Source organism: Trematomus bernacchii, unplaced genomic scaffold (genome assembly GCF_902827165.1).
Source record: "Trematomus bernacchii unplaced genomic scaffold, fTreBer1.1, whole genome shotgun sequence".
Classification (NCBI taxonomy): Eukaryota; Metazoa; Chordata; class Actinopteri; order Perciformes; family Nototheniidae; genus Trematomus; species Trematomus bernacchii.
Window position 1 is genome coordinate 1 of NW_022987616.1, and position 22,999 is coordinate 22,999.

At 42.9% G+C, this 22,999-nt stretch overlaps 1 protein-coding gene and 10 non-coding genes across 11 annotated transcripts; 9 read left to right on the forward strand and 2 right to left on the reverse strand.

The window, feature by feature from the left end:
* Window positions 1–289: 289 nt before the first annotated feature.
* Window positions 290–361, forward strand: trnag-ucc. The gene has a single exon. It is a non-coding gene; the product is annotated as a tRNA-Gly (tRNA).
* Window positions 362–4,038: 3,677 nt separating this feature from the next.
* Window positions 4,039–4,111, forward strand: trnag-ucc. The gene has a single exon. It is a non-coding gene; the product is annotated as a tRNA-Gly (tRNA).
* A 2,692-nt stretch (window positions 4,112–6,803) lies between these two features.
* trnag-ucc lies at window positions 6,804–6,875 on the forward strand. Its single transcript has one exon. It is a non-coding gene; the product is annotated as a tRNA-Gly (tRNA).
* A 1,664-nt stretch (window positions 6,876–8,539) lies between these two features.
* Window positions 8,540–8,611, forward strand: trnag-ucc. The gene has a single exon. It is a non-coding gene; the product is annotated as a tRNA-Gly (tRNA).
* An 860-nt stretch (window positions 8,612–9,471) lies between these two features.
* Window positions 9,472–9,543, forward strand: trnag-ucc. Its single transcript has one exon. It is a non-coding gene; the product is annotated as a tRNA-Gly (tRNA).
* Window positions 9,544–10,404: 861 nt separating this feature from the next.
* Window positions 10,405–10,476, forward strand: trnag-ucc. Its single transcript has one exon. It is a non-coding gene; the product is annotated as a tRNA-Gly (tRNA).
* An 859-nt stretch (window positions 10,477–11,335) lies between these two features.
* trnag-ucc lies at window positions 11,336–11,407 on the forward strand. The gene has a single exon. It is a non-coding gene; the product is annotated as a tRNA-Gly (tRNA).
* An 853-nt stretch (window positions 11,408–12,260) lies between these two features.
* Window positions 12,261–12,332, forward strand: trnag-ucc. The gene has a single exon. It is a non-coding gene; the product is annotated as a tRNA-Gly (tRNA).
* A 1,651-nt stretch (window positions 12,333–13,983) lies between these two features.
* LOC117483917 (anther-specific proline-rich protein APG-like) lies at window positions 13,984–16,133 on the reverse strand. The gene is made up of 4 exons (XM_034132261.1): window positions 16,083–16,133; window positions 15,049–15,194; window positions 14,853–14,918; window positions 13,984–14,690 (listed from the first exon to the last, which is right to left on the reverse strand). Exons 2-4 carry the CDS (start codon window positions 15,107–15,109, stop codon window positions 13,984–13,986), a joined length of 834 nt encoding a protein of 277 aa, XP_033988152.1. The 5' UTR covers window positions 15,110–15,194; window positions 16,083–16,133.
* A 1,061-nt stretch (window positions 16,134–17,194) lies between these two features.
* Window positions 17,195–17,266, forward strand: trnag-ucc. Its single transcript has one exon. It is a non-coding gene; the product is annotated as a tRNA-Gly (tRNA).
* Window positions 17,267–17,996: 730 nt separating this feature from the next.
* trnag-ucc lies at window positions 17,997–18,068 on the reverse strand. Its single transcript has one exon. It is a non-coding gene; the product is annotated as a tRNA-Gly (tRNA).
* Between the last annotated feature and the right edge of the window lie 4,931 nt (window positions 18,069–22,999).

Genomic DNA, 22,999 nt, shown 5'->3' on the forward strand with positions numbered 1-22,999 from the left:
TCGATTCTGGTTTTGAATCTTTATTGAGTGCACTCATCACTCACTCTCACAGTAATGGGACAGAGTAAGAGGGCCATCTGCTGGAACAGTGGGCATTGTTCTTCTCCTTTTCAAATGTATTTTGGTAAGTAGTCCTACCAAAAGAGATGTTGGTAGTCTCTAGGTCCTGGTGAAAATTGTGAATTTAGAGAGGGTACTCATTGTTACACTCCTTTCTTTGCAGATTTATCCTATGGTTTTGAGTGACGGTTGAAAAAAAAATCTACCACCACCAATTCGACAGTACAAGGCGATGGTGGTATAGTGGTAAGCATAGCTGCCTTCCAAGCAGTTGACCCGGGTTCGATTCCCGGCCATCGCAAAAGCTTTAATATGTACAAATAAACGGGGAGGTAAAATTGGTAATGCAAACACAATAAACGTATAATTGTATCTGATAACATGCAATAATCAGACATACACATTGCTGCTCACAGTCTGGAGATCAGTCTTGGATACATAATCAAACATAGACACATAGAAATACTAAAAATGTTTATCTTTGCAACACGAGGCAAGATGGTTCACCCCCTTCCTGTAGTGGGTCTCGTCGTTGTTGCTGATGCGACCCACCATAGTTCTGTCATCCGCAAACTTGAGGAAGTAGTTGGAGCTGTAGGTGGGTGTGCAGTCGTGGGTCAGCAGGATGAAGAGCAGGGGGCTGAGCAGACCTATGTGTTGTCGCCGACCCGTACAGATTGCTGTCTGGCAGTGAGGAAGTCCAGCAGCCAGTTGCAGAGAGACGGGCTGAGGCCAAGTTTTGTTAGTTTACAAATCAGCTGCTGGAGGATGATGGTGGTGTTGAATGCTTGGCTGAAATGTAATCGTATTCTTGCTCAGGTGCATATTCAATTAGCCTACTAAATCTCTCTATAGTTTGTGTTGAGTTTTGTTGATTCTGGTTTTGAATCTTTATTGAGTGCACTCAGCACTCACTCTCACAGTATGGGACAGAGTAAGAGGGCCATCTGCTGGAAAACAGTGGGCATTGTTCTTCTCCTTTTCAAATATATTTTGGTAAGTAGTCCTACCAAAGAGATGTTGGTAGTCTCTAGGTCCTGGTGAAAATTGTGAATTTAGAGAGGGTACTCATTGTTACACTCCTTCTTTGCAGATTTATCCTATGGTGTTGAGTGACGGTTGAAAGAAAAAATCTACCACCACCAATTCGACAGTACAAGGCGATGGGTGGTATAGTGGTAAGCATAGCTGCCTTCCAAGCAGTTGACCCGGGTTCGATTCCCGGCCATCGCAAAAGCTTTAATATGTACAAATAAACGGGGAGGTAAAATTGGTAATGCAAACACAATAAACGTATAATTGTATCTGATAGCATGCAATAATCAGACATACACATTGCTGCTCACAGTCTGGAGATCAGTCTTGGATACATAATCAAACATAGACACATAGAAATACTAAAAATGTTTATCTTTGCAACACGAGGCCAGCTGGTTCACCCCCTTTCATGTAGTGGGTCTCGTCGTTGTTGCTGATGCGACCCCACCATAGTTCTGTCATCCGCAAACTTGAGGAAGTAGTTGGAGCTGTAGGTGGGTGTGCAGTCGTGGGTCAGCCAGGATGAAGAGCAGGGGGCTGAGCAGACCTATGTGTTGTCGCCGACCCGTACAGATTGCTGTCTGGCAGTGAGGACGTCCAGCAGCCAGTTGCAGAGAGACGGGCTGAGGCCAAGTTTTGTTTAGTTTACAAATCAGCTGCTGGAAGGATGATGGTGGTGTTGAATGCTTGGCCTGAAATGTAATCGTATTCTTGCTCAGGTGCATATTCAATTAGCCTACTAAATCTCTCTATAGTTTGTGTTGAGTTTTGGTTGATTCTGGTTTTGAATCTTTATTGAGTGCACTCAGCACTCACTCTCACAGTATGGGACAGAGTAAGAGGGCCATCTGCTGGAAAACAGTGGGCATTGTTCTCTCCTTTTCAAATTATATTTTGGTAAAGTAAGGTCCTACCAAAAGAGATGTTGGTAGTCTCTAGGTCCTGGTGAAAATTGTGGAATTTAGAGAGGGTACTCATTGTTACACTCCTTTCTTGCAGATTTATCCTATGGTTTTGAGTGACGGTTGAAAGAAAAAAAAATCTACCACCACCAATTCGACAGTACAAGGCGATGGTGGTATAGTGGTAAGCATAGCATTGCCTTCCAAGCAGTTGACCCGGTTCGATTCCCGGCCATCGCAAAAGCATTTAATATGTACAAAATAAACGGGGAGGTAAAATTGGTAATGCAAACACAATAAACGTTATCATTGTATCTGATAGCATGCAATAATCAGACATACACATTGCTGCTCACAGTCTGGAGATCAGTCTTGGATACATAATCAAACATAGACACATAGAAATACTAAAAATGTTTATCTTTGCAACACGAGGCCAGCTGGTTCACCCCCTTCATGTAGTGGGTCTCGTCGTTGTTGCTGATGCGACCCACCATAGTTCTGTCATCCGCAAACTTGAGGAAGTAGTTGGAGCTGTAGGTGGGTGTGCAGTCGTGGTCAGCAGGATGAGAGCAGGGGGCTGAGCAGACCTATGTGTTGTCGCCGACCCGTACAGATTGCTGTCTGGCAGTGAGGAAGTCCAGCAGCCAGTTGCAGAGAGACGGGCTGAGGCCAAGTTTTGTTAGTTTACAAATCAGCTGCTGAGGATGATGGTGGTGTTGAATGCTTGGCTGAAATGTAATCGTATTCTTGCTCAGGTGCATATTGAATTAGCCTACTAAATCTCTCTATAGTTTGTGTTGAGTTTTGTTGATTCTGGTTTTGAATCTTTATTGAGTGCACTCAGCACTCACTCTCACAGTATGGGACAGAGTAAGAGGGCCATCTGCTGGAAAACAGTGGGCTATTGTTCTTCTCCTTTTCAAATATATTTTGGTAAGTAGTCCTACCAAAAAGAGATGTTGGTAGTCTCTAGGTCCTGGTGAAAATTGTGAATTTAGAGAGGGTACTCATTGTTACACTCCTTTCTTTGCAGATTTATCCTATGGTTTTGAGTGACGGTTGAAAGAAAAAATCTACCACCACCAATTCGACAGTACAAGGCGATGGTGGTATAGTGGTAAGCATAGCTGCCTCCAAGCAGTTGACCCGGTGTCGATTCCCGGCCATCGCAAAAGCTTTTAATATGTACAAATAACGGGGAGGTAAAATTGGTAATGCAAACACAATAAACGTATAATTGTATCTGATAACATGCAATAATCAGACATACACATTGCTGCTCACAGTCTGGAGATCAGTCTTGGATACCATAATCAAACATAGACACATAGAAATACTAAAAATGTTTATCTTTGCAACACGAGGCCAGCTGGTTCACCCCCTTCATGTAGTGGGTCTCGTCGTTGTTGCTGATGCGGACCCACCATAGTTCTGTCATCCGCAAACTTGAGGAAGTAGTTGGAGCTGTAGGTGGGTGTGCAGTCGTGGGTCAGCAGGATGAAGAGCAGGGGGTGAGCAGACCTATGTGTTGTCGCCGACCCGTACAGATTGCTGTCTGGCAGTGAGGAAGTCCAGCAGCCAGTTGCAGAGAGACGGGCTGAGGCCAAGTTTTGTTAGTTTACAAATCAGCTGCTGGAGGATGATGGTGGTGTTGAATGCTTGGCTGAAATGTAATCGTATTCTTGCTTCAGGTGCATATTCAATTAGCCTACTAAATCTCTCTATAGTTTGTGTTGAGTTTTGTTGATTCTGGTTTTGAATCTTTATTGAGTGCACTCAGCACTCACTCTCACAGTATGGGACAGAGTAAGAGGGCCATCTGCTGGAAAAACAGTGGGCATTGTTCTTCTCCTTTTCAAATATATTTTGGTAAGTAGTCTACCAAAAGAGATGTTGGTAGTCTCTAGGTCCTGGTGAAAATTGTGAATTTAGAGAGGGTACTCATTGTTACACTCCTTTCTTTGCAGATTTATCCTATGGTTTTGAGTGACGGTTGAAAAAAAAAAATCTACCACCACCAATTCGACAGTACAAGGCGATGGTGGTATAGTGGTAAGCATAGCTGCCTTCCAAGCAGTTGACCCCGGGTTCGATTCCCGGCCATCGCAAAAGCTTTAATATGTACAAATAAACGGGGAGGTAAAATTGGTAATGCAAACACAATAAACGTATAATTGTATCTGATAACATGCAATAATCAGACATACACATTGCTGCTCACAGTCTGGAGATCAGTCTTGGATACATAGACACATAGATATACTAAAAATGTTTATCTTTGCAACACGAGGCCAGCTGGTTCACCCCCTTCATGTAGTGGGTCTCGTCGTTGTTGCTGATGCGACCCACCATAGTTCTGTCATCCGCAAACTTGAGGAAGTAGTTGGAGCTGTAGGTGGGTGTGCAGTCGTGGGTCAGCAGGATGAAGAGCAGGGGGCTGAGCAGACCTATGTGTTGTCGCCGACCCGTACAGATTGCTGTCTGGCAGTGAGGAAGTCCAGCAGCCAGTTGCAGAGAGACGGGCTGAGGCCAAGTTTTGTTAGTTTACAAATCAGCTGCTGGAGGATGATGGTGGTGTTGAATGCTTGGCTGAATGTAATCGTATTCTTGCTCAGGTGCATATTCAATTAGCCTACTAAATCTCTCTATAGTTTGTGTTGAGTTTTGTTGATTCTGGTTTTGAATCTTTATTGAGTGCACTCAGCACTCACTCTCACAGTATGGGACAGAGTAAGAGGGCCATCTGCTGGAAAACAGTGGGCATTGTTCTTCTCCTTTTCAAATATATTTTGGTAAGTAGTCCTACCAAAAGAGATGTTGGTAGTCTCTAGGTCCTGGTTGAAAATTGTGAATTTAGAGAGGTACTCATTGTTACACTCCTTTCTTTGCAGATTTATCCTATGGTTTTGAGTGACGGTTTGAAAGAAAAAAATCTACCACCACCAATTCGACAGTACAAGGCGATGGTGGTATAGTGGTAAGCATAGTGCCTTCCAAGCAGTTGACCCGGGTTCGATTCCCGGCCATCGCAAAAGCTTTAATATGTACAAATAAACGGGGAGGTAAAATTGGTAATGCAAACACAATAAACGTATAATTGTATCTGATAACATGCAATAATCAGACATACACATTGCTGCTCACAGTCTGGAGATCAGTCTTGGATACATAATCAAACATAGACACATAGAAATACTAAAAATGTTTGTCTTTGCAACACGAGGCCAGCTGGTTCACCCCCTTCATGTAGTGGGTCTCGTCGTTGTTGCTGATGCGACCCACCATAGTTCTGTCATCCGCAAACTTGAGGAAGTAGTTGGAGCTGTAGGTGGGTGTGCAGTCGTGGGTCAGCAGGGTGAAGAGCAGGGGGCTGAGCAGACCTATGTGTTGTCGCCGACCCGTACAGATTGCTGTCTGGCAGTGAGGAAGTCCAGCAGCCAGTTGCAGAGAGAGGGGCTGAGGCCAAGTTTTGTTAGTTTACAAATCAGCTGCTGGAGGATGATGGTGGTGTTGAATGCTTGGCTGAAATGTAATCGTATTCTTGCTCAGGTGCATATTCAATTAGCCTACTAAATCTCTCTATAGTTTGTGTTGAGTTTTGTTGATTCTGGTTTTGAATCTTTATTGAGTGCACTCAGCACTCACTCTCACGGTATGGGACAGAGTAAGAGGGCCATCTGCTGGAAAACAGTGGGCATTGTTCTTCTCCTTTTCAAATATATTTTGGTAAGTAGTCCTACCAAAAGAGATGTTGGTAGTGTTGATAATTTGTGATCTTCTCGCTCCCAGGAAAGAAACTTAAAATAACGAGACTAATGGAGTCTCTGAAAAAGGTTCAAATGGGTAGTTTAATTAAGTAACGTGGTTAAAGAACAAGCATGGTGAATGGAGAGACAAAGCCGGTGTTGTCTTGAGGGAGGCTGCAGTGAAGGGAAGAGCCTGCGTTATCTTTCGTCCTGCCTTTTTATCCACGTCTCGTTGTCCCCCGCTGTGCAAATAGTGGGTGGCCCCCTACTCATTTGCCGGTTCGATATCGCGAGAGCACAGATGATTTCGACATTGATATTCTCTGCCTACTTCCTTAAGCATTTTCTCCTCATTATCTCTGTCATGACTTTCTATTTAATACCTTATAAACAGCTGTAATACTTAGTTTAGAAGTCCTAGTGGTTCCGCTCCGGCACAGTTCTTATTTTACGGAAATTCCCTCTGACGTCATAGCTTCTCACGTATCTGTAAACACTACGATCGACTAGACCTTCATTTAATATTCAGCAGTAATAATATCTTAACGTCTATCGATGTAGTGTTAAAGTCCGTACGTTTGTGTGTAACACTAAGTCATTTTCACTTTACATTCAGAAAACGCAACATTAGTCACAAGCTAACCGGATAAAGGATTTTTCAGAATAAAAGCTTGGCATTGATTTCCTGAGAACTTCCGGGCTTTTCCACAATAAAACAGCTTTAAACTGACGATATGTTTTAGACTGAATTATGCTGTTTAACATTGATTTTAATTTCTAACAATCCCTCCTTTCACACCATTTAAGGTGTGAACACAATACTAAAAGTAATAAGTTCTTCATCTGACTGCTTTTAAACTGATGGTATGTTTTAGACTAAATCATGCCATAAAACATTGAATTTTAATTTCTAACAGTAGTCTCTAGGTCCTGGTGAAAATTGTGAATTTAGAGAGGGTACTCATTGTTACACTCCTTTCTTTGCAGATTTATCCTATGGTTTTGAGTGACGGTTGAAAAAAAAAATCTACCACCACCAATTCGACAGTACAAGGCGATGGTGGTATAGTGGTAAGCATAGCTGCCTTCCAAGCAGTTGACCCGGGTTCGATTCCCGGCCATCGCAAAAGCTTTAATATGTACAAATAAACGGGGAGGTAAAATTGGTAATGCAAACACAATAAACGTATAATTGTATCTGATAACATGCAATAATCAGACATACACATTGCTGCTCACAGTCTGGAGATCAGTCTTGGATACATAATCAAACATAGACACATAGAAATACTAAAAATGTTTATCTTTGCAACACGAGGCAAGCTGGTTCACCCCCTTCCTGTAGTGGGTCTCGTCGTTGTTGCTGATGAGACCCACCATAGTTCTGTCATCCGCAAACTTGAGGAAGTAGTTGGAGCTGTAGGTGGGTGTGCAGTCGTGGTCAGCAGGGTGTAGAGCGGGGGGCTGAGCAGACCTATGTGTTATCGCCGACCCGTGCAGATTGCTGTCTGGCAGTGAGGAAGTCCAGCAGCCAGTTGCAGAGAGAGGGGCTGAGGCCAAGTTTTGTTAGTTTACAAATCAGCTGCTGGAGGATGATGGTGGTGTTGAATGCTTAGCTGAAATGTAATTGTATTCTTGCTCAGGTGCATATTCAATTAGCCTACTAAATCTCTCTATAGTTTGTGTTGAGTTTTGTCGATTCTGGTTTTGAATCTTTATTGAGTGCACTCAGCACTCACTCTCACAGTAGTGATGTGTCGGTCGCGAACGAGCCGATTCTTTTGAACGGCTCTTTGGTACGAACGAGGGGAACCGAGTCGTACTTGGTGAGAGCCGTTCTTCTTATCGTTCAATCAAAGTTGGTCCGCACTCACTGCCTGCCAAAATTCACTCGCCTTTTAAAAAGCTTGATTTTGTTCCCCAAACGTATTCTGTGAAGACCCGCCCCTACTCTGATTTGTAGGTTTCAGCACGAGGAGTGAGATGGGGTGGGTCTTAACGGAATACGCGAGAGAGAGAAGTCATAACAAGTGGTACTGGACAGATAGACGACGTGTTTTTTCGGATGTAAAATGAGCCAAACGCGAAAACGCAGCAGCATTTGGATGCACTTCAACCAAAACCCAGGCAGTGATAAAGCGCACCATTTGTAAAGGCAAAATATCCTTTAAAGCAGGGTCAACAAATAATCTCCATCGCCACTTAAAAACACACTACTAATATTAAGAGTTGCGTGAATTTCATTCAAGGCAAGGCAACTTTATTTACTTAACACATGCAGAGGGTAAATTCAAAGTACATTCACTGACATGAATGACATGGATATGGCGCCACCTTGTGTCATGTTTACAATGCAGATTATTGACATTAGGTCTGGCAATGCAGTCAATCATTATCCTGGTGATTATTTCGCAGATAAACCTAGTAACCCCGCCCCCTTTTTAAAAAAACGGCTCTTTTGAACGGCTCTTTTGAACGGCTCTTTGAAAGGAACGGAGCCATAAGATCCGGCTCCCTTCAAAGAGCCATAATTCCCATCACTATCTCACAGTAATGGGACAGAGTAAGAGGGCCATCTGCTGGAAACAGTGGGCATTGTTCTTCTCCTTTTCAAATGTATTTTGGTAAGTAGTCCTACCAAAAGAGATGTTGGTAGTCGCTAGGTCCTGGTGAAAATTGTGAATTTAGAGAGGGTACTCATTGTTACACTCCTTTCTTTGCAGATTTATCCTATGGTTTTGAGTGACGGTTGAAAAAAAAAATCTACCACCACCAATTCGACAGTACAAGGCGATGGTGGTATAGTGGTAAGCATAGCTGCCTTCCAAGCAGTTGACCCGGGTTCGATTCCCGGCCATCGCAAAAGCTTTAATATGTACAAATAAACGGGGAGGTAAAATTGGTAATGCAAACACAATAAACGTATAATTGTATCTGATAACATGCAATAATCAGACATACACATTGCTGCTCACAGTCTGGAGATCAGTCTTGGATACATAATCAAACATAGACACATAGAAATACTAAAAATGTTTATCTTTGCAACACGAGGCAAGCTGGTTCACCCCCTTCCTGTAGTGGGTCTCGTCGTTGTTGCTGATGAGACCCACCATAGTTCTGTCATCCGCAAACTTGAGGAAGTAGTTGGAGCTGTAGGTGGGTGTGCAGTCGTGGTCAGCAGGGTGTAGAGCGGGGGGCTGAGCAGACCTATGTGTTATCGCCGACCCGTGCAGATTGCTGTCTGGCAGTGAGGAAGTCCAGCAGCCAGTTGCAGAGAGAGGGGCTGAGGCCAAGTTTTGTTAGTTTACAAATCAGCTGCTGGAGGATGATGGTGGTGTTGAATGCTTGGCTGAAATGTAATCGTATTCTTGCTCAGGTGCATATTCAATTAGCCTACTAAATCTCTCTATAGTTTGTGTTGAGTTTTGTTGATTCTGGTTTTGAATCTTTATTGAGTGCACTCAGCACTCACTCTCACGGTATGGGACAGAGTAAGAGGGCCATCTGCTGGAAAACAGTGGGCATTGTTCTTCTCCTTTTCAAATATATTTTGGTAAGTAGTCCTACCAAAAGAGATGTTGGTAGTCTCTAGGTCCTGGTGAAAATTGTGAATTTAGAGAGGGTACTCATTGTTACACTCCTTTCTTTGCAGATTTATCCTATGGTTTTGAGTGACGGTTGAAAGAAAAAATCTACCACCACCAATTCGACAGTACAAGGCGATGGTGGTATAGTGGTAAGCATAGCTGCCTTCCAAGCAGTTGACCCGGGTTCGATTCCCGGCCATCGCAAAAGCTTTAATATGTACAAATAAACGGGGAGGTAAAATTGGTAATGCAAACACAATAAACGTATAATTGTATCTGATAGCATGCAATAATCAGACATACACATTGCTGCTCACAGTCTGGAGATCAGTCTTGGATACATAATCAAACATAGACACATAGAAATACTAAAAATGTTTATCTTTGCAACACGAGGCCAGCTGGTTCACCCCCTTCATGTAGTGGGTCTCGTCGTTGTTGCTGATGCGACCCACCATAGTTCTGTCATCCGCAAACTTGAGGAAGTAGTTGGAGCTGTAGGTGGGTGTGCAGTCGTGGGTCAGCAGGGTGAAGAGCAGGGGGCTGAGCAGACCTATGTGTTGTCGCCGACCCGTACAGATTGCTGTCTGGCAGTGAGGAAGTCCAGCAGCCAGTTGCAGAGAGACGGGCTGAGGCCAAGTTTTGTTAGTTTACAAATCAGCTGCTGGAGGATGATGGTGGTGTTGAATGCTTGGCTGAAATGTAATCGTATTCTTGCTCAGGTGCATATTCAATTAGCCTACTAAATCTCTCTATAGTTTGTGTTGAGTTTTGTTGATTCTGGTTTTGAATCTTTATTGAGTGCACTCAGCACTCACTCTCACGGTATGGGACAGAGTAAGAGGGCCATCTGCTGGAAAACAGTGGGCATTGTTCTTCTCCTTTTCAAATATATTTTGGTAAGTAGTCCTACCAAAAGAGATGTTGGTAGTCTCTAGGTCCTGGTGAAAATTGTGAATTTAGAGAGGGTACTCATTGTTACACTCCTTTCTTTGCAGATTTATCCTATGGTTTTGAGTGACGGTTGAAAAAAAAAATCTACCACCGCCAATTCGACAGTAAAAGGCGATGGTGATATAGTGGTAAGCATAGCTGCCTTCCAAGCAGTTGACCCGGGTTCGATTCCCGGCCATCGCAAAAGCTTTAAATTCTTCAAATAAAGGAGGAAGACAATAGGCAATGCAAACACATCAACCAAATCATTGTATCTGATCGCATGCAATAATCAGACATACACATTGCTGCTCACAGTCTGGAGATCAGTCTTGGATACATAATCAAACATAGACACATAGAAATACTAAAAATGTTTATCTTTGCAACACGAGGCAAGCTGGTTCACCCCCTTCCTGTAGTGGGTCTCGTCGTTGTTGCTGATGAGACCCACCATAGTTCTGTCATCCGCAAACTTGAGGAAGTAGTTGGAGCTGTAGGTGGGTATGCAGTCGTGGTCAGCAGGGTGTAGAGCGGGGGGCTGAGCAGACCTATGTGTTATCGCCGACCCGTACAGATTGCTGTCTGGCAGTGAGGAAGTCCAGCAGCCAGTTGCAGAGAGAGGGGCTGAGGCCAAGTTTTGTTAGTTTACAAATCAGCTGCTGGAGGATGATGGTGGTGTTGAATGCTTAGCTGAAATGTAATTGTATTCTTGCTCAGGTGCATATTCAATTAGCCTACTAAATCTCTCTATAGTTTGTGTTGAGTTTTGTCGATTCTGGTTTTGAATCTTTATTGAGCGCACTCAGCACTCACTCTCACAGTAATGGGACAGAGTAAGAGGGCCATCTGCTGGAAACAGTGGGCATTGTTCTTCTCCTTTTCAAATGTATTTTGGTAAGTAGTCCTACCAAAAGAGATGTTGGTAGTCGCTAGGTCCTGGTGAAAATTGTGAATTTAGAGAGGGTACTCATTGTTACACTCCTTTCTTTGCAGATTTATCCTATGGTTTTGAGTGACGGTTGAAAAAAAAAATCTACCACCACCAATTCGACAGTACAAGGCGATGGTGGTATAGTGGTAAGCATAGCTGCCTTCCAAGCAGTTGACCCGGGTTCGATTCCCGGCCATCGCAAAAGCTTTAATATGTACAAATAAACGGGGAGGTAAAATTGGTAATGCAAACACAATAAACGTATAATTGTATCTGATAACATGCAATAATCAGACATACACATTGCTGCTCACAGTCTGGAGATCAGTCTTGGATACATAATCACACATAGAAATACTAAAAATGTTTATCTTTGCAACACGAGGCAAGCTGGTTCACCCCCCTTCCTGTAGTGGGTCTCGTCGTTGTTGCTGATGAGACCCACCATAGTTCTGTCATCCGCAAACTTGAGGAAGTAGTTGGAGCTGTAGGTGGGTATGCAGTCGTGGTCAGCAGGGTGTAGAGCGGGGGGCTGAGCAGACCTATGTGTTATCGCCGACCCGTACAGATTGCTGTCTGGCAGTGAGGAAGTCCAGCAGCCAGTTGCAGAGAGAGGGGCTGAGGCCAAGTTTTGTTAGTTTACAAATCAGCTGCTGGAGGATGATGGTGGTGTTGAATGCTTAGCTGAAATGTAATTGTATTCTTGCTCAGGTGCATATTCAATTAGCCTACTAAATCTCTCTATAGTTTGTGTTGAGTTTTGTCGATTCTGGTTTTGAATCTTTATTGAGCGCACTCAGCACTCACTCTCACAGTAATGGGACAGAGTAAGAGGGCCATCTGCTGGAAACAGTGGGCATTGTTCTTCTCCTTTTCAAATGTATTTTGGTAAGTAGTCCTACCAAAAGAGATGTTGGTAGTCGCTAGGTCCTGGTGAAAATTGTGAATTTAGAGAGGGTACTCATTGTTACACTCCTTTCTTTGCAGATTTATCGTATGGTTTTGAGTGACGGTTGAAAAAAAAAATCTACCACCACCAATTCGACAGTACAAGGCGATGGTGGTATAGTGGTAAGCATAGCTGCCTTCCAAGCAGTTGACCCGGGTTCGATTCCCGGCCATCGCAAAAGCTTTAATATGTACAAATAAACGGGGAGGTAAAATTGGTAATGCAAACACAATAAACGTATAATTGTATCTGATAACATGCAATAATCAGACATACACATTGCTGCTCACAGTCTGGAGATCAGTCTTGGATACATAATCAAACATAGACACATAGAAATACTAAAAATGTTTATCTTTGCAACACGAGGCAAGCTGGTTCACCCCCTTCCTGTAGTGGGTCTCGTCGTTGTTGCTGATGAGACCCACCATAGTTCTGTCATCCGCAAACTTGAGGAAGTAGTTGGAGCTGTAGGTGGGTGTGCAGTCGTGGTCAGCAGGGTGTAGAGCGGGGGGCTGAGCAGACCTATGTGTTATCGCCGACCCGTACAGATTGCTGTCTGGCAGTGAGGAAGTCCAGCAGCCAGTTGCAGAGAGAGGGGCTGAGGCCAAGTTTTGTTAGTTTACAAATCAGCTGCTGGAGGATGATGGTGGTGTTGAATGCTTAGCTGAAATGTAATTGTATTCTTGCTCAGGTGCATATTCAATTAGCCTACTAAATCTCTCTATAGTTTGTGTTGAGTTTTGTCGATTCTGGTTTTGAATCTTTATTGAGTGCACTCAGCACTCACTCTCACAGTAATGGGACAGAGTAAGAGGGCCATCTGCTGGAAACAGTGGGCATTGTTCTTCTCCTTTTCAAATGTATTTTGATAAGTAGTCCTACCAAAAGAGATGTTGGTAGTCGCTAGGTCCTGGTGAAAATGGTGAATTTAGAGAGGGTACTCATTGTTACACTCCTTTCTTTGCAGATTTATCCTTTGGTTTTGAGTGACTGTTGGACAAAAAAAGTACCACCACCATTTTGGCAGTACAAGGCGATGGTGGTATAGTGGTAAGCATAGCTGCCTTCCAAGCAGTGGCAAGACGTGCTTAGGTGGCATAGAGTGACAGCCAATGCGAGACGTGCTTAGGTGGCATAGAGTGACAGCCAATGCGAGACGTGCTTAGGACAGCCAATAAAATTGCAGCATTACTGAAGCTGTGAACCGCCGTCTTAGCCAGCTGAGATTTCTTCTGTTCGCAGGTTCGACACCCGGTTGGGGCAAAGTCTGTGATACATTATCAAAGATAAAGAGCTATCTATGAATCAAGAAATGTGAATCCTAATGTGTTATAGTAACTGTTATTGTGTTTATATTTATTTATTACCTTCAAAAGAAAAACTCAGAAGGTATTATTTATATTTAAGATATGGACCATGTAGTATAAATCATTTACTTATGAATGAGACATGTATATATTAATCAAGAAAACATCTTATCCTAATGTGTTATAGTAACTGTTATTGTGTTTATATTTATTTAAATATAAAGAAAAACTCAGAAGGTATTATTTATATTTAAGATATGGACCATGTAGTATAAATCATTTACTTATGAATGAGACATGTAGATATGAATCAAGAAAACATCTTTATTATAAACAACAGAAAGGATGACAATTTGGCATTAACAGACACACAGGAGGCAGTCTGTCAGGTAGTGTGCAGACACAGAGATCCCGTTCCAGCCATCAGAGTCCCCATACTCTCCAAAGGGAGACAATTGCCGAAGGAACTGGGTAATTGTCTTCTGGTCGTACTTTCCTTCCTCACCATCCATGATGTTCTAACAGCTGAGGAGGTACGCCAGGTCAGCCCGTTCATATTTCAGGTGCATCATCTCCGTGATCTGCTTTGCCATATCAGTGGGTGACTTACCGGTGCGCCTGAGCTCGTCCAGTACCGACTTACAGATGGCTTTCTTGTAAGTCAGTACTGCTGGCAGCAGGTTGGTGAACCTCTTGGGGAGCTTTTCCAGCCAGGATGGGTTGTCGGCATACCACCTCTTCCGGCAGACTTTGCAGCAGAGCCTTGAAGACAGCAAGTAGTACTGTCCGGTGATGCCGACAATCACACGAGGCCTACCAACACCAGCAGAGGCAATTTGAGGCTGAGCACAGCCGTCAATACACGGCAGAGTGTAGTTGTTCCTCAGCCGTCCCATCAAATTGTCATTTTCTGGCTTCCAGATGAAAAAGGGATGGAGCTGAAAATACTTGGCGCAGGGAAGATCATCAACACTGTCAATCAGCTCTGGCTGGGGAGGGCGACGCCACAATGACACCATCTTCAGAGGGTTGCGTACAGGAACGGAGCCTGGCCAGAGCCCCATGGATTCCAGCTCCGTCTTCATCCAGGTCCTCTGCTGAGGCGAACAGTTCCACTGACTGACATCCTGGTTGTAGGCAGGAAGCTGAGGAGGAGGAGGAGGAGGAGGAGGAGGAGGAGGAGGAGGACAGCTGGGGACCGTTGATGGCCTGGGTAATGGCTGACCTAGGCAGACAATAAATAAAAACACATGGCAAATAATTACGATATTGTGTGTGTGTGTGTGATTTTGTGAAAAATGATTTCTAGCAAGTACACATCCAAATGAGAAACATTCAAACACTTGAAGGTGCCTCAAAAATGTGATGTATTATTATTATTACTCACTTTGTGTTGGTGCAGCTGGTGGATGCAGTGTCGGTTGACAGGGCTCTGCAGAAATCTCAGGAGCCACTATAGAAAATATTAAAACATGTCATTATTATCAACAGTAAAATAAAGAAATAATGTTGTATGACGCTTAGCATCTTCACTGTAGTCAGCAAACTGTACAAGGTGCAAAGAGTCAAACATATACACACACCTGGAACAGTGATGTTGGTCTCTGTTGGTGTTGGGGCGGATGGTTCCGGCATCAGAAACATCAGCTCCTTTGGTAGGGGCACAAGTCTCTTTACAGGAAGAGCAGGGGCTGCATGGAGGGATAGCCAAAAGATTTTTGCATTTTATCTGTCAAGAAGAAAATATATATCAGTGAGTTAATGATGTTCACAGGTGGGGTCTAATAGAGAGCAGACTTTAACTGTCTGCACATTCACATTGTGCTATGATATATGTAGTGCTATTTTACTTTGGATCAGATATTGTTGATCTTTGTTCCTGTATGTCTGGAGCTGTGTGTTTGTTGAAACTATTTACACTTCCATTATCCCTCCCCCATGGGTCAAACCCTTTTAACTAACAAAGGGAGCTCAGCCAAGGCTGAATGATATATTAGATAAATAATTACTAAGTAGTAGATGAATGTTATGGATGTGGTTTCAACAGTTCTGGTGTTTAGCAGTGTGTGTGTGTGTGTGTGTCTGCATCTATTATGTATATTTAACCCCGTCTGGGCAACGGCACAGCTGAATATACATAATACTTTTTTATCCAAAAGTAAACTGCTGTTAACTTGTCCCCACGCTGTGTTTTGTAACAGTGATGGGTTAGTATATCTAACCCCGGTTTATTGGAAAATAATACGGGAGTTAATGGTAATCTTACATGGTAGTTAGCGTTAATTTATATATTTAAATATACATTAATGTAAACGCGCACGGAGGATTTCGCCACAAGTAACTCGCGGTAATTCCGCCTCACCAAGTCAACAAAAACACAATAAACTCACACAGAAATCCTACCACATGAACTTTAAGCGGCTTAAGTTGAATTAACTTTACATTAACAATGTAATTCATCCCAAAGTACCGTTAGACTCGATACACGTAGGAAACACGGACCACTTTATAGCGTATTTTATTTTATATTTAAACTAAAACACGTCAGACAAAGCCCAGATAACATAACATTACATGTCGCTTCTCTGTTAATTCATGTTAATATAACTTAACTTACCTTATAATTTGGTCGTAATGTCCAGAGTTGAAAAAGATGTATGCATTTACGTCGCTGTGAAGGCGGGGGGATGAGCAGACAGGGTCTCACTGGCAAAAGTGCGCCACAGCGCCACTCGCGGCAGCGGCCAAATATATATGACATCGGCTCTGGTTCAACAGTGCCATAGAGAATGAATGGGACTGGTTTGTTGCTTCCATTAAAGATTCATGAAAGAATCCCTGGACCCGGGTTCGATTCCCGGCCATCGCAAAAGCTTTAAATTCTTCAAATAAAGGAGGAAGACAATAGGCAATGCAAACACATCAACCAAATCATTGTATCTGATCGCATGCAATAATCAGACATACACATTGCTGCTCACAGTCTGGAGATCAGTCTTGGATACATAATCAAACATAGACACATAGAAATACTAAAAATGTTTATCTTTGAAACACGAGGCCAGCTGGTTCACCCCCTTCATGTAGTGGGTCTCGTCGTTGTTGCTGATGCGACCCACCATAGTTCTGTCATCCGCAAACTTGAGGAAGTAGTTGGAGCTGTAGGTGGGTGTGCAGTCGTGGGTCAGCAGGGTGAAGAGCAGGGGGCTGAGCAGACCTATGTGTTGTCGCCGACCCGTACAGATTGCTGTCTGGCAGTGAGGAAGTCCAGCAGCCGGTTGCAGAGAGACGGGCTGAGGCCAAGTTTTGTTAGTTTACAAATCAGCTGCTGGAGGATGATGGTGGTGTTGAATGCTTGGCTGAAATGTAATCGTATTCTTGCTCAGGTGCATATTCAATTAGCCTACTAAATCTCTCTATAGTTTGTGTTGAGTTTTGTTGATTCTGGTTTTGAATCTTTATTGAGTGCACTCAGCACTCACTCTCACAGTATGGGACAGAGTAAGAGGGCCATCTGCTGGAAAACAGTGGGCATTGTTCTTCTCCTTTTCAAATATATTTTGGTAAGTAGTCCTACCAAAAGAGATGTTGGTAGTCTCTAGGTCCTGGTGAAAATTGTGAATTTAGAGAGGGTACTCATTGTTACACTCCTTTCTTTGCAGATTTATCCTATGGTTTTGAGTGACGGTTGAAAAAAAAAATCTACCACCACCAATTCGACAGTACAAGGCGATGGTGGTATAGTGGTAAGCATAGCTGCCTTCCAAGCAGTTGACCCGGGTTCGATTCCCGGCCATCGCAAAAGCTTTAATATGTACAAATAAAGGGGGAGGTAAAATTGGTAATGCAAACACAATAAACGTATAATTGTAACCGATAGTATACAATAATCAGACATACACATTGCTGCTCACAGTCTGGAGATCAGTCTTGGATACATAATCAAACATAGACACATATATAGAAATACTAAGAAGGTTTATCTTTGCAACACGAGGCCAGCTGGTTCACCCCCTTCCTGTAGTGGACCCACCATAGTTCTGCCATCCGCAAACTTGAGGAAGTAGTTGGAGCTGCAGTCGTGGGTCAGCAGGGTGTAGGGCAGGGGGCTGAGCACACATTCTTGGGGGCCCCTGTACTCAGTGTGATGGTGTCCTATGTGTTGTCGCCGACCTGTACAGATTGCTCTCTGTCAGTGAGGAAGTCCAGCAACCAGTTGCAGAGAGAGGGGCTGAGGCCAAGGTTTGATAGTTTACAAACCTGCTGCTGGGGGATGACGGTTTGAATGCTGAGCTAAAGTCTATAAACAGCATCCTAACATATGAGTTTTTCGTTTCCAAGTTGGTGAAGGCAGATGATACACAGTGTAAACTCAGGCATCATTTTTTCAAAGATTGATAAAAAGTAGTTGTGTACTGAATGAAAATAGGCTATCAAGTGTGAGAGCAGAGTTTGACGCACTGCCTTAGACATCTAATCAGCAACAACTGTTACATAGACTTCAATATCTACTGCCTTTGAGCAAAAGAGTTGCGATGGCCGGGAATCGAACCCGGGTCAACTGCTTGGAAGGCAGCTATGCTTACCACTATACCACCATCGCTCACAAAATCAGTGTGTTCCCCTGCAAACTGTCATCTGTGTGTCAGGAATTCCAGTAGAAGGGGAGGACGAAAAAAGGAGGAGTTGAGAAGAAGGGGAGGTCGGTCAGCCAGAGAAGAAGGGAAACTCTGTGCTCTGTGGACACTGTATACTTAAGGATAACTCAAACTAGTCATTACATTAACTTGACTGAACATTTATAGATATCAAAGTGAATGACAAAGAAAGAAAAACTACTATCACACAGTGGAGAAATAGTACATTAAGAGATCATGGATCTGGAAGCCCTCAGTTCCTTTTTAGGAGAGGAACCTATAGTTGAGTTAAATTTGTAGACAGAGATTTCATGCATTTTCTTTCAGGAAAAGCAGAGAAGAAACAGCAGTAAAACACAGATGTTGTGTTTTCACTGACAACGTCTAACAAAAAGAAAGGTACAACCTCAAATTATTCACTGTTCCATTTACACAAGGAAAGAGAAATTACTCAAACAAGTCATTAAAATTATTAACTGAACTATTATATAGGCGAATGTGAACAACTGACCCTAGCTTGTATAAATAACTACATGGAAACAGCTATCAGTTCACTTTTATCCCAGATTTAAATGGGTCTGAATTGAATGACGCAAACATAATAACAGTGAGGTTAACATTTTCTAGTTGAAATAACAAAGCTGACGTCACAGGGCCAACATGTAGTTAGTGATAGACAAAACACAGGCTCTGCCAACAACAATATTATTTGAACCTGCTCTGTACATAAGCAGAGGTGGGAGAAGTACTCAGATCTAGTAAAAGTAGAAGTACCAGAGTGTAGAAATACTTTGTTACAAGTAAAGTACTTATTATGAATATTGGTCCATTTCGCCATTATATCATATGACTTGATTATAATTATTCATGTATTAATTGTGTTTATCAAAGCTGGTAAAGGCGCATCTAGTTTTAATCAATTTGACTGCTGAAGGGTAGCTTTTGGATTTACTCCAGGTGTAACTAAAGTGTTATTTAAAGGTGGGGTAGGTAATTTTGGAGAAACCAGCTTGAGGCGCCGTTTACACGAGGAGAAAACTGCTTGTATCTGCATAGTTTCGCGTGCGTATAGCCCTATTATTTACACGAGGCCGATAGAAACAATAACGGGTCCCAAGGTGGATAGATTTGCAAACGAAACGCTCTGGGGGGTCAACCGAGTCCGTGTAATCACCTCGATAGAATATTTCCTGAAAAAATAACGATAGCCCCGCCTCTCCCCACCTCTCCTGCTCACTGCTGAAGCAACTATCAAAAATAGCTGTGTTAATTAAACGCACAAGGGGTTCTTGAATGAAATAATATTATAAAAGGCAAACCAGAATTGTTAACGCCCAATATACTCCTTAAACAAAATAAACAGAGTCAGATGTCATGCATTGATCCATTATATTGACAAAGGAGGATCTCACCCGGTGTTTGTAGAGAATATCTCTCTCTTTCTGAGCCGTCCTCTCCACGGAGACGTGCTTCAGTTTCTTTCAGTTTCAGTTTCAGTTTCGGGGCTTAAACAGAAGGGTAGCCATGGCAACATTGCAGCGGGGCTGTTTGGGTTGCTCTTCTTCGCGGCTTTTGGTGTATTTTGGCGGAAGTTACAGCGCCACTTACAGTCCCAGCATATGTACTACAGCGTTTCCAGCGGCCTCGTTTGAACAGACACGTTAAATGAAACAAATGCATGTGAACGGAAGACTTTTTTGAATACGCATACTGTGCATAAACGCAAACGGTCCCGTGTGAGCGGGGCCTGAGTGCGCTAGAATTTGAAAATACACAACCGGAAAAAATCTGCCACTTCCTTACAGAGGCCCTCCTCCAACACACACGAACGCGCACATGAACAATGAGGGCACGAGATAAGTTTGTGCACAGATGGAAGGCTGACAGGCAGGTAGGCCATCCAGTTATTTTAGCCGGGTCGGCTAAAATGATTGGTCGTGCTTTTTACAGCGCTACGGCTTTTGAATGTATTTATTGTCAAAGCATTTAATATATTCATCGCTATCGGGATGTTAAGAGCATTCCATGGAATATAACAAAAAGTGTTTCTGAAATAAATTACACACCCCACCTTTAAAGGTGTGGTAGGTAAGTTTGAGAAACCGGCTCGAGATACACTTTTTGTTATATTCCATGGAATGCTCTTAACATCCCGATAGCAATGAATATCTTAAGTGCTTTGACAAAAAATCCATAACAAAATGTCATCTGTGGAAGCCGTGGCGCTGTAAAAAGCACGACCAATAAGGAATTGGCAGATTTTTTCCGGTTGTGTATTTTCAAATTCTTGCGCACCCGAGCTGGTTTCTCCAAAATTACCTACCCCACCTTTAAGTGTTGATTATATTTCTCATCATTAATCCAAATTTGCTCAGTTACTTGCCACCTCTGTACATTAGCAATACGATAAGTAATTCTAACCATAGTGCAACCTTGTGTGGTAGTAGAGTTAACAAATAATAGTAGATGGGGAGTAGAAAATCATAACACAGATTTCTTTATAAAAACTGAATTGTTCAAAACATTGGTCAATTGTTCACTACAAGCCTGTTTGTTGGCTACCGGCAACATTATCTCTACATCTACGACACCGTTTTATTATTTATTTTTGTAATGGTGACAAGACTGGGGGCGGGGTTTTAGTCAGGTGATAGGCAGCAAGGTCAATGCTGACATCACACATATTTTGGGGAGACCAACGGGGCTGACTCATGAGCCTAAATGAGTTGCACATGTGACATTCACAGAACACTACTGGCGTTGGACTTTTTGTTGCTTTTAACCTGACGCCAGAGGAAATACATTCACCTACGGAGAATATGGACACTGTTGCACTCTCTCTGAACTACACCAGGACTGGCCGCTCGACCAACGGATCTACTAACACGTCGGAGTGGCCTGCTCCCCATTTCAGGAGACAACTAATGGCGCGTTTCCACTACAGCGCGGAGCACGGTTTAAGAGGGCTGTGACGTCAGCGGCCCGTCTTTGGTTGCGTTTCCACTTGGCCTAGTACCGGCCGGCGGGTCCTAATTCACAGTTTTTCTGGCCTCATAAAATCGTGGGTCTAGGGCCAGAGACAACGAGGCTGAGTCGGGCTGAGTATGCTAAACTAGAGAGAGCATCGCTGGCAAGGGGGCTAAAACTACAACAAGATGGACATATTTGACCGTGATTTAATTGTAATACACGTTTCAAAATGATGCCGAAGTAACAACATACTGATACCGGTTAGTAAAAACCATGAATTAATGCTTTGTCAAGTCTGCAGACAGACGGCAGGCGAAAAACCTTTTAAAATGCGTGTTTTCTAAATGGAGATTGGCTAAGCTAACGCAGTATATGCTCCGACCGTCCACACTCACAACAACGGCCTATACAGACATAAATAAAGCAGCGACTGTATTCGCCATGACACAGGCAGTCTGTGGTTTGTACTTGTTTAACTTTTGTCTAGTTTCTGAACATATATGAGGAGCTGTGAGCTCTGAGTGCTAACAGCTAACGGCTGTGTTGTTTTTCTGGGGTTCTCATTGAAGATGACGTCACGGCTCCGCCTACACTGCGTTACTATAGATACTACCCCAGTTCCTAAACTGTAATGGAAATGCGCCATAAGTCCTGGCGGGTGAGTCAACCATACTTTCTCCCTCCTTAGACAGGAAATTGTGGCACGCACACTAGAAAGAATATGAACATCTACACATTAATTGCAGGATTTAGGGAAAGGGAACTCAATTCTGGGCTTGCGGGCCATTTAGTAATTTACCACGAGGCTGGCTCAGCAATGTGTCGTAACAACATTGTTTTCCCCCCAACTCTCACAGCAAGAAAGGTGGAAACAGCCACAGTGTTGAAACATATACAAATAAAAAGTGAACCTAGAGACAGAATTCAATTAACCTTTCAGTTAGCTAGCTAGCTAAGTGATGTAGGCTATGCATCTTACAAGCTAGCTTTCTAACAACACGAAAGCTAGCTGGCGTTAGCTAGTTAGCTATTGTTAGCTGTCTGTCTAAGTAGCAAGCTTTTGACAAATGAGTGGCTCTTGTAATTTAACTTCTGATTATTATTTAATATCCTATTTATACACTTGCAGTGTCTACCCACTTACAGTGGTAGAAATTCTAAAAACATTGTCATCATGTGCTTTTTGTACGCTGACCAGCCACGGAGCAAATCCTCATGGCTCCACACATTCGTGTTCATTCACAAATATGCGTTTACATAATGAATATATTTTATCTCAATAAAAGTGGTAATACCACCGTTTTTCAGGAAGGCTATGTTACAAATAGAAGTTATGCAGTTGAAATGGAATCGTTTAGAAATGTTAATTTCTGTTCTGATTATTGATTCTTATGGAAATGTATCAGGAAGTCAGTAGCCTATGTTGTTTGTAAAGCAGGGTATAGAAAGTAATTTGTTTTAATGAATATTTTATGTATTTACTTTTACAAACAGTGAAGCAGTTGGGCACTGTAGCATATGTATTGCAGGACATGTATTGGACAAAGACTGTGTGGTTGGACTCTGGTCAAACAGGCAGGTTTTAGTGTAAAAACAGTGGAGACCAGGGTAATTGTAAAATCTCAAATCGCGCCACATAGATCTAACTTAAAATTTTTCATAATCACTGTTCCTTAACCTTTGTGAGAATGACAAGGGGGTTCAGGAATAGTGGTTATAAATATTAATCATGACTTAGGAAAAGAGACTGCGCTGCTTGATGGGCCAGCGGAAGTTATTAATATTCACCTGCTGTGGGGAAACTAAAATGTTCTGTACAGCAAACTACTGTAAGCGCACTTAGAACGCCGCTCGGGCACTTGCGGTAACCATTACATAATACATAAGGAGCCGTACACATGCCGCAGTTTTTGCGTGGTTGTGTCTT

Bases quoted from the DNA above. Each gene is read 5' to 3' on its own strand.
- LOC117483917 (XM_034132261.1), bottom strand. From the start codon at position 15,109: ATGTTTCTGATGCCGGAACCATCCGCCCCAACACCAACAGAGACCAAC. The intron at 14,919-15,048 runs GTGTGTGTATAT...TATTTTCTATAG, and splicing joins GACCAACATCACTGTTCCAG to TGGCTCCTGAGATTTCTGCA. The intron at 14,691-14,852 runs GTGAGTAATAAT...TTGTCTGCCTAG, and splicing joins ACCAGCTGCACCAACACAAA to GTCAGCCATTACCCAGGCCA.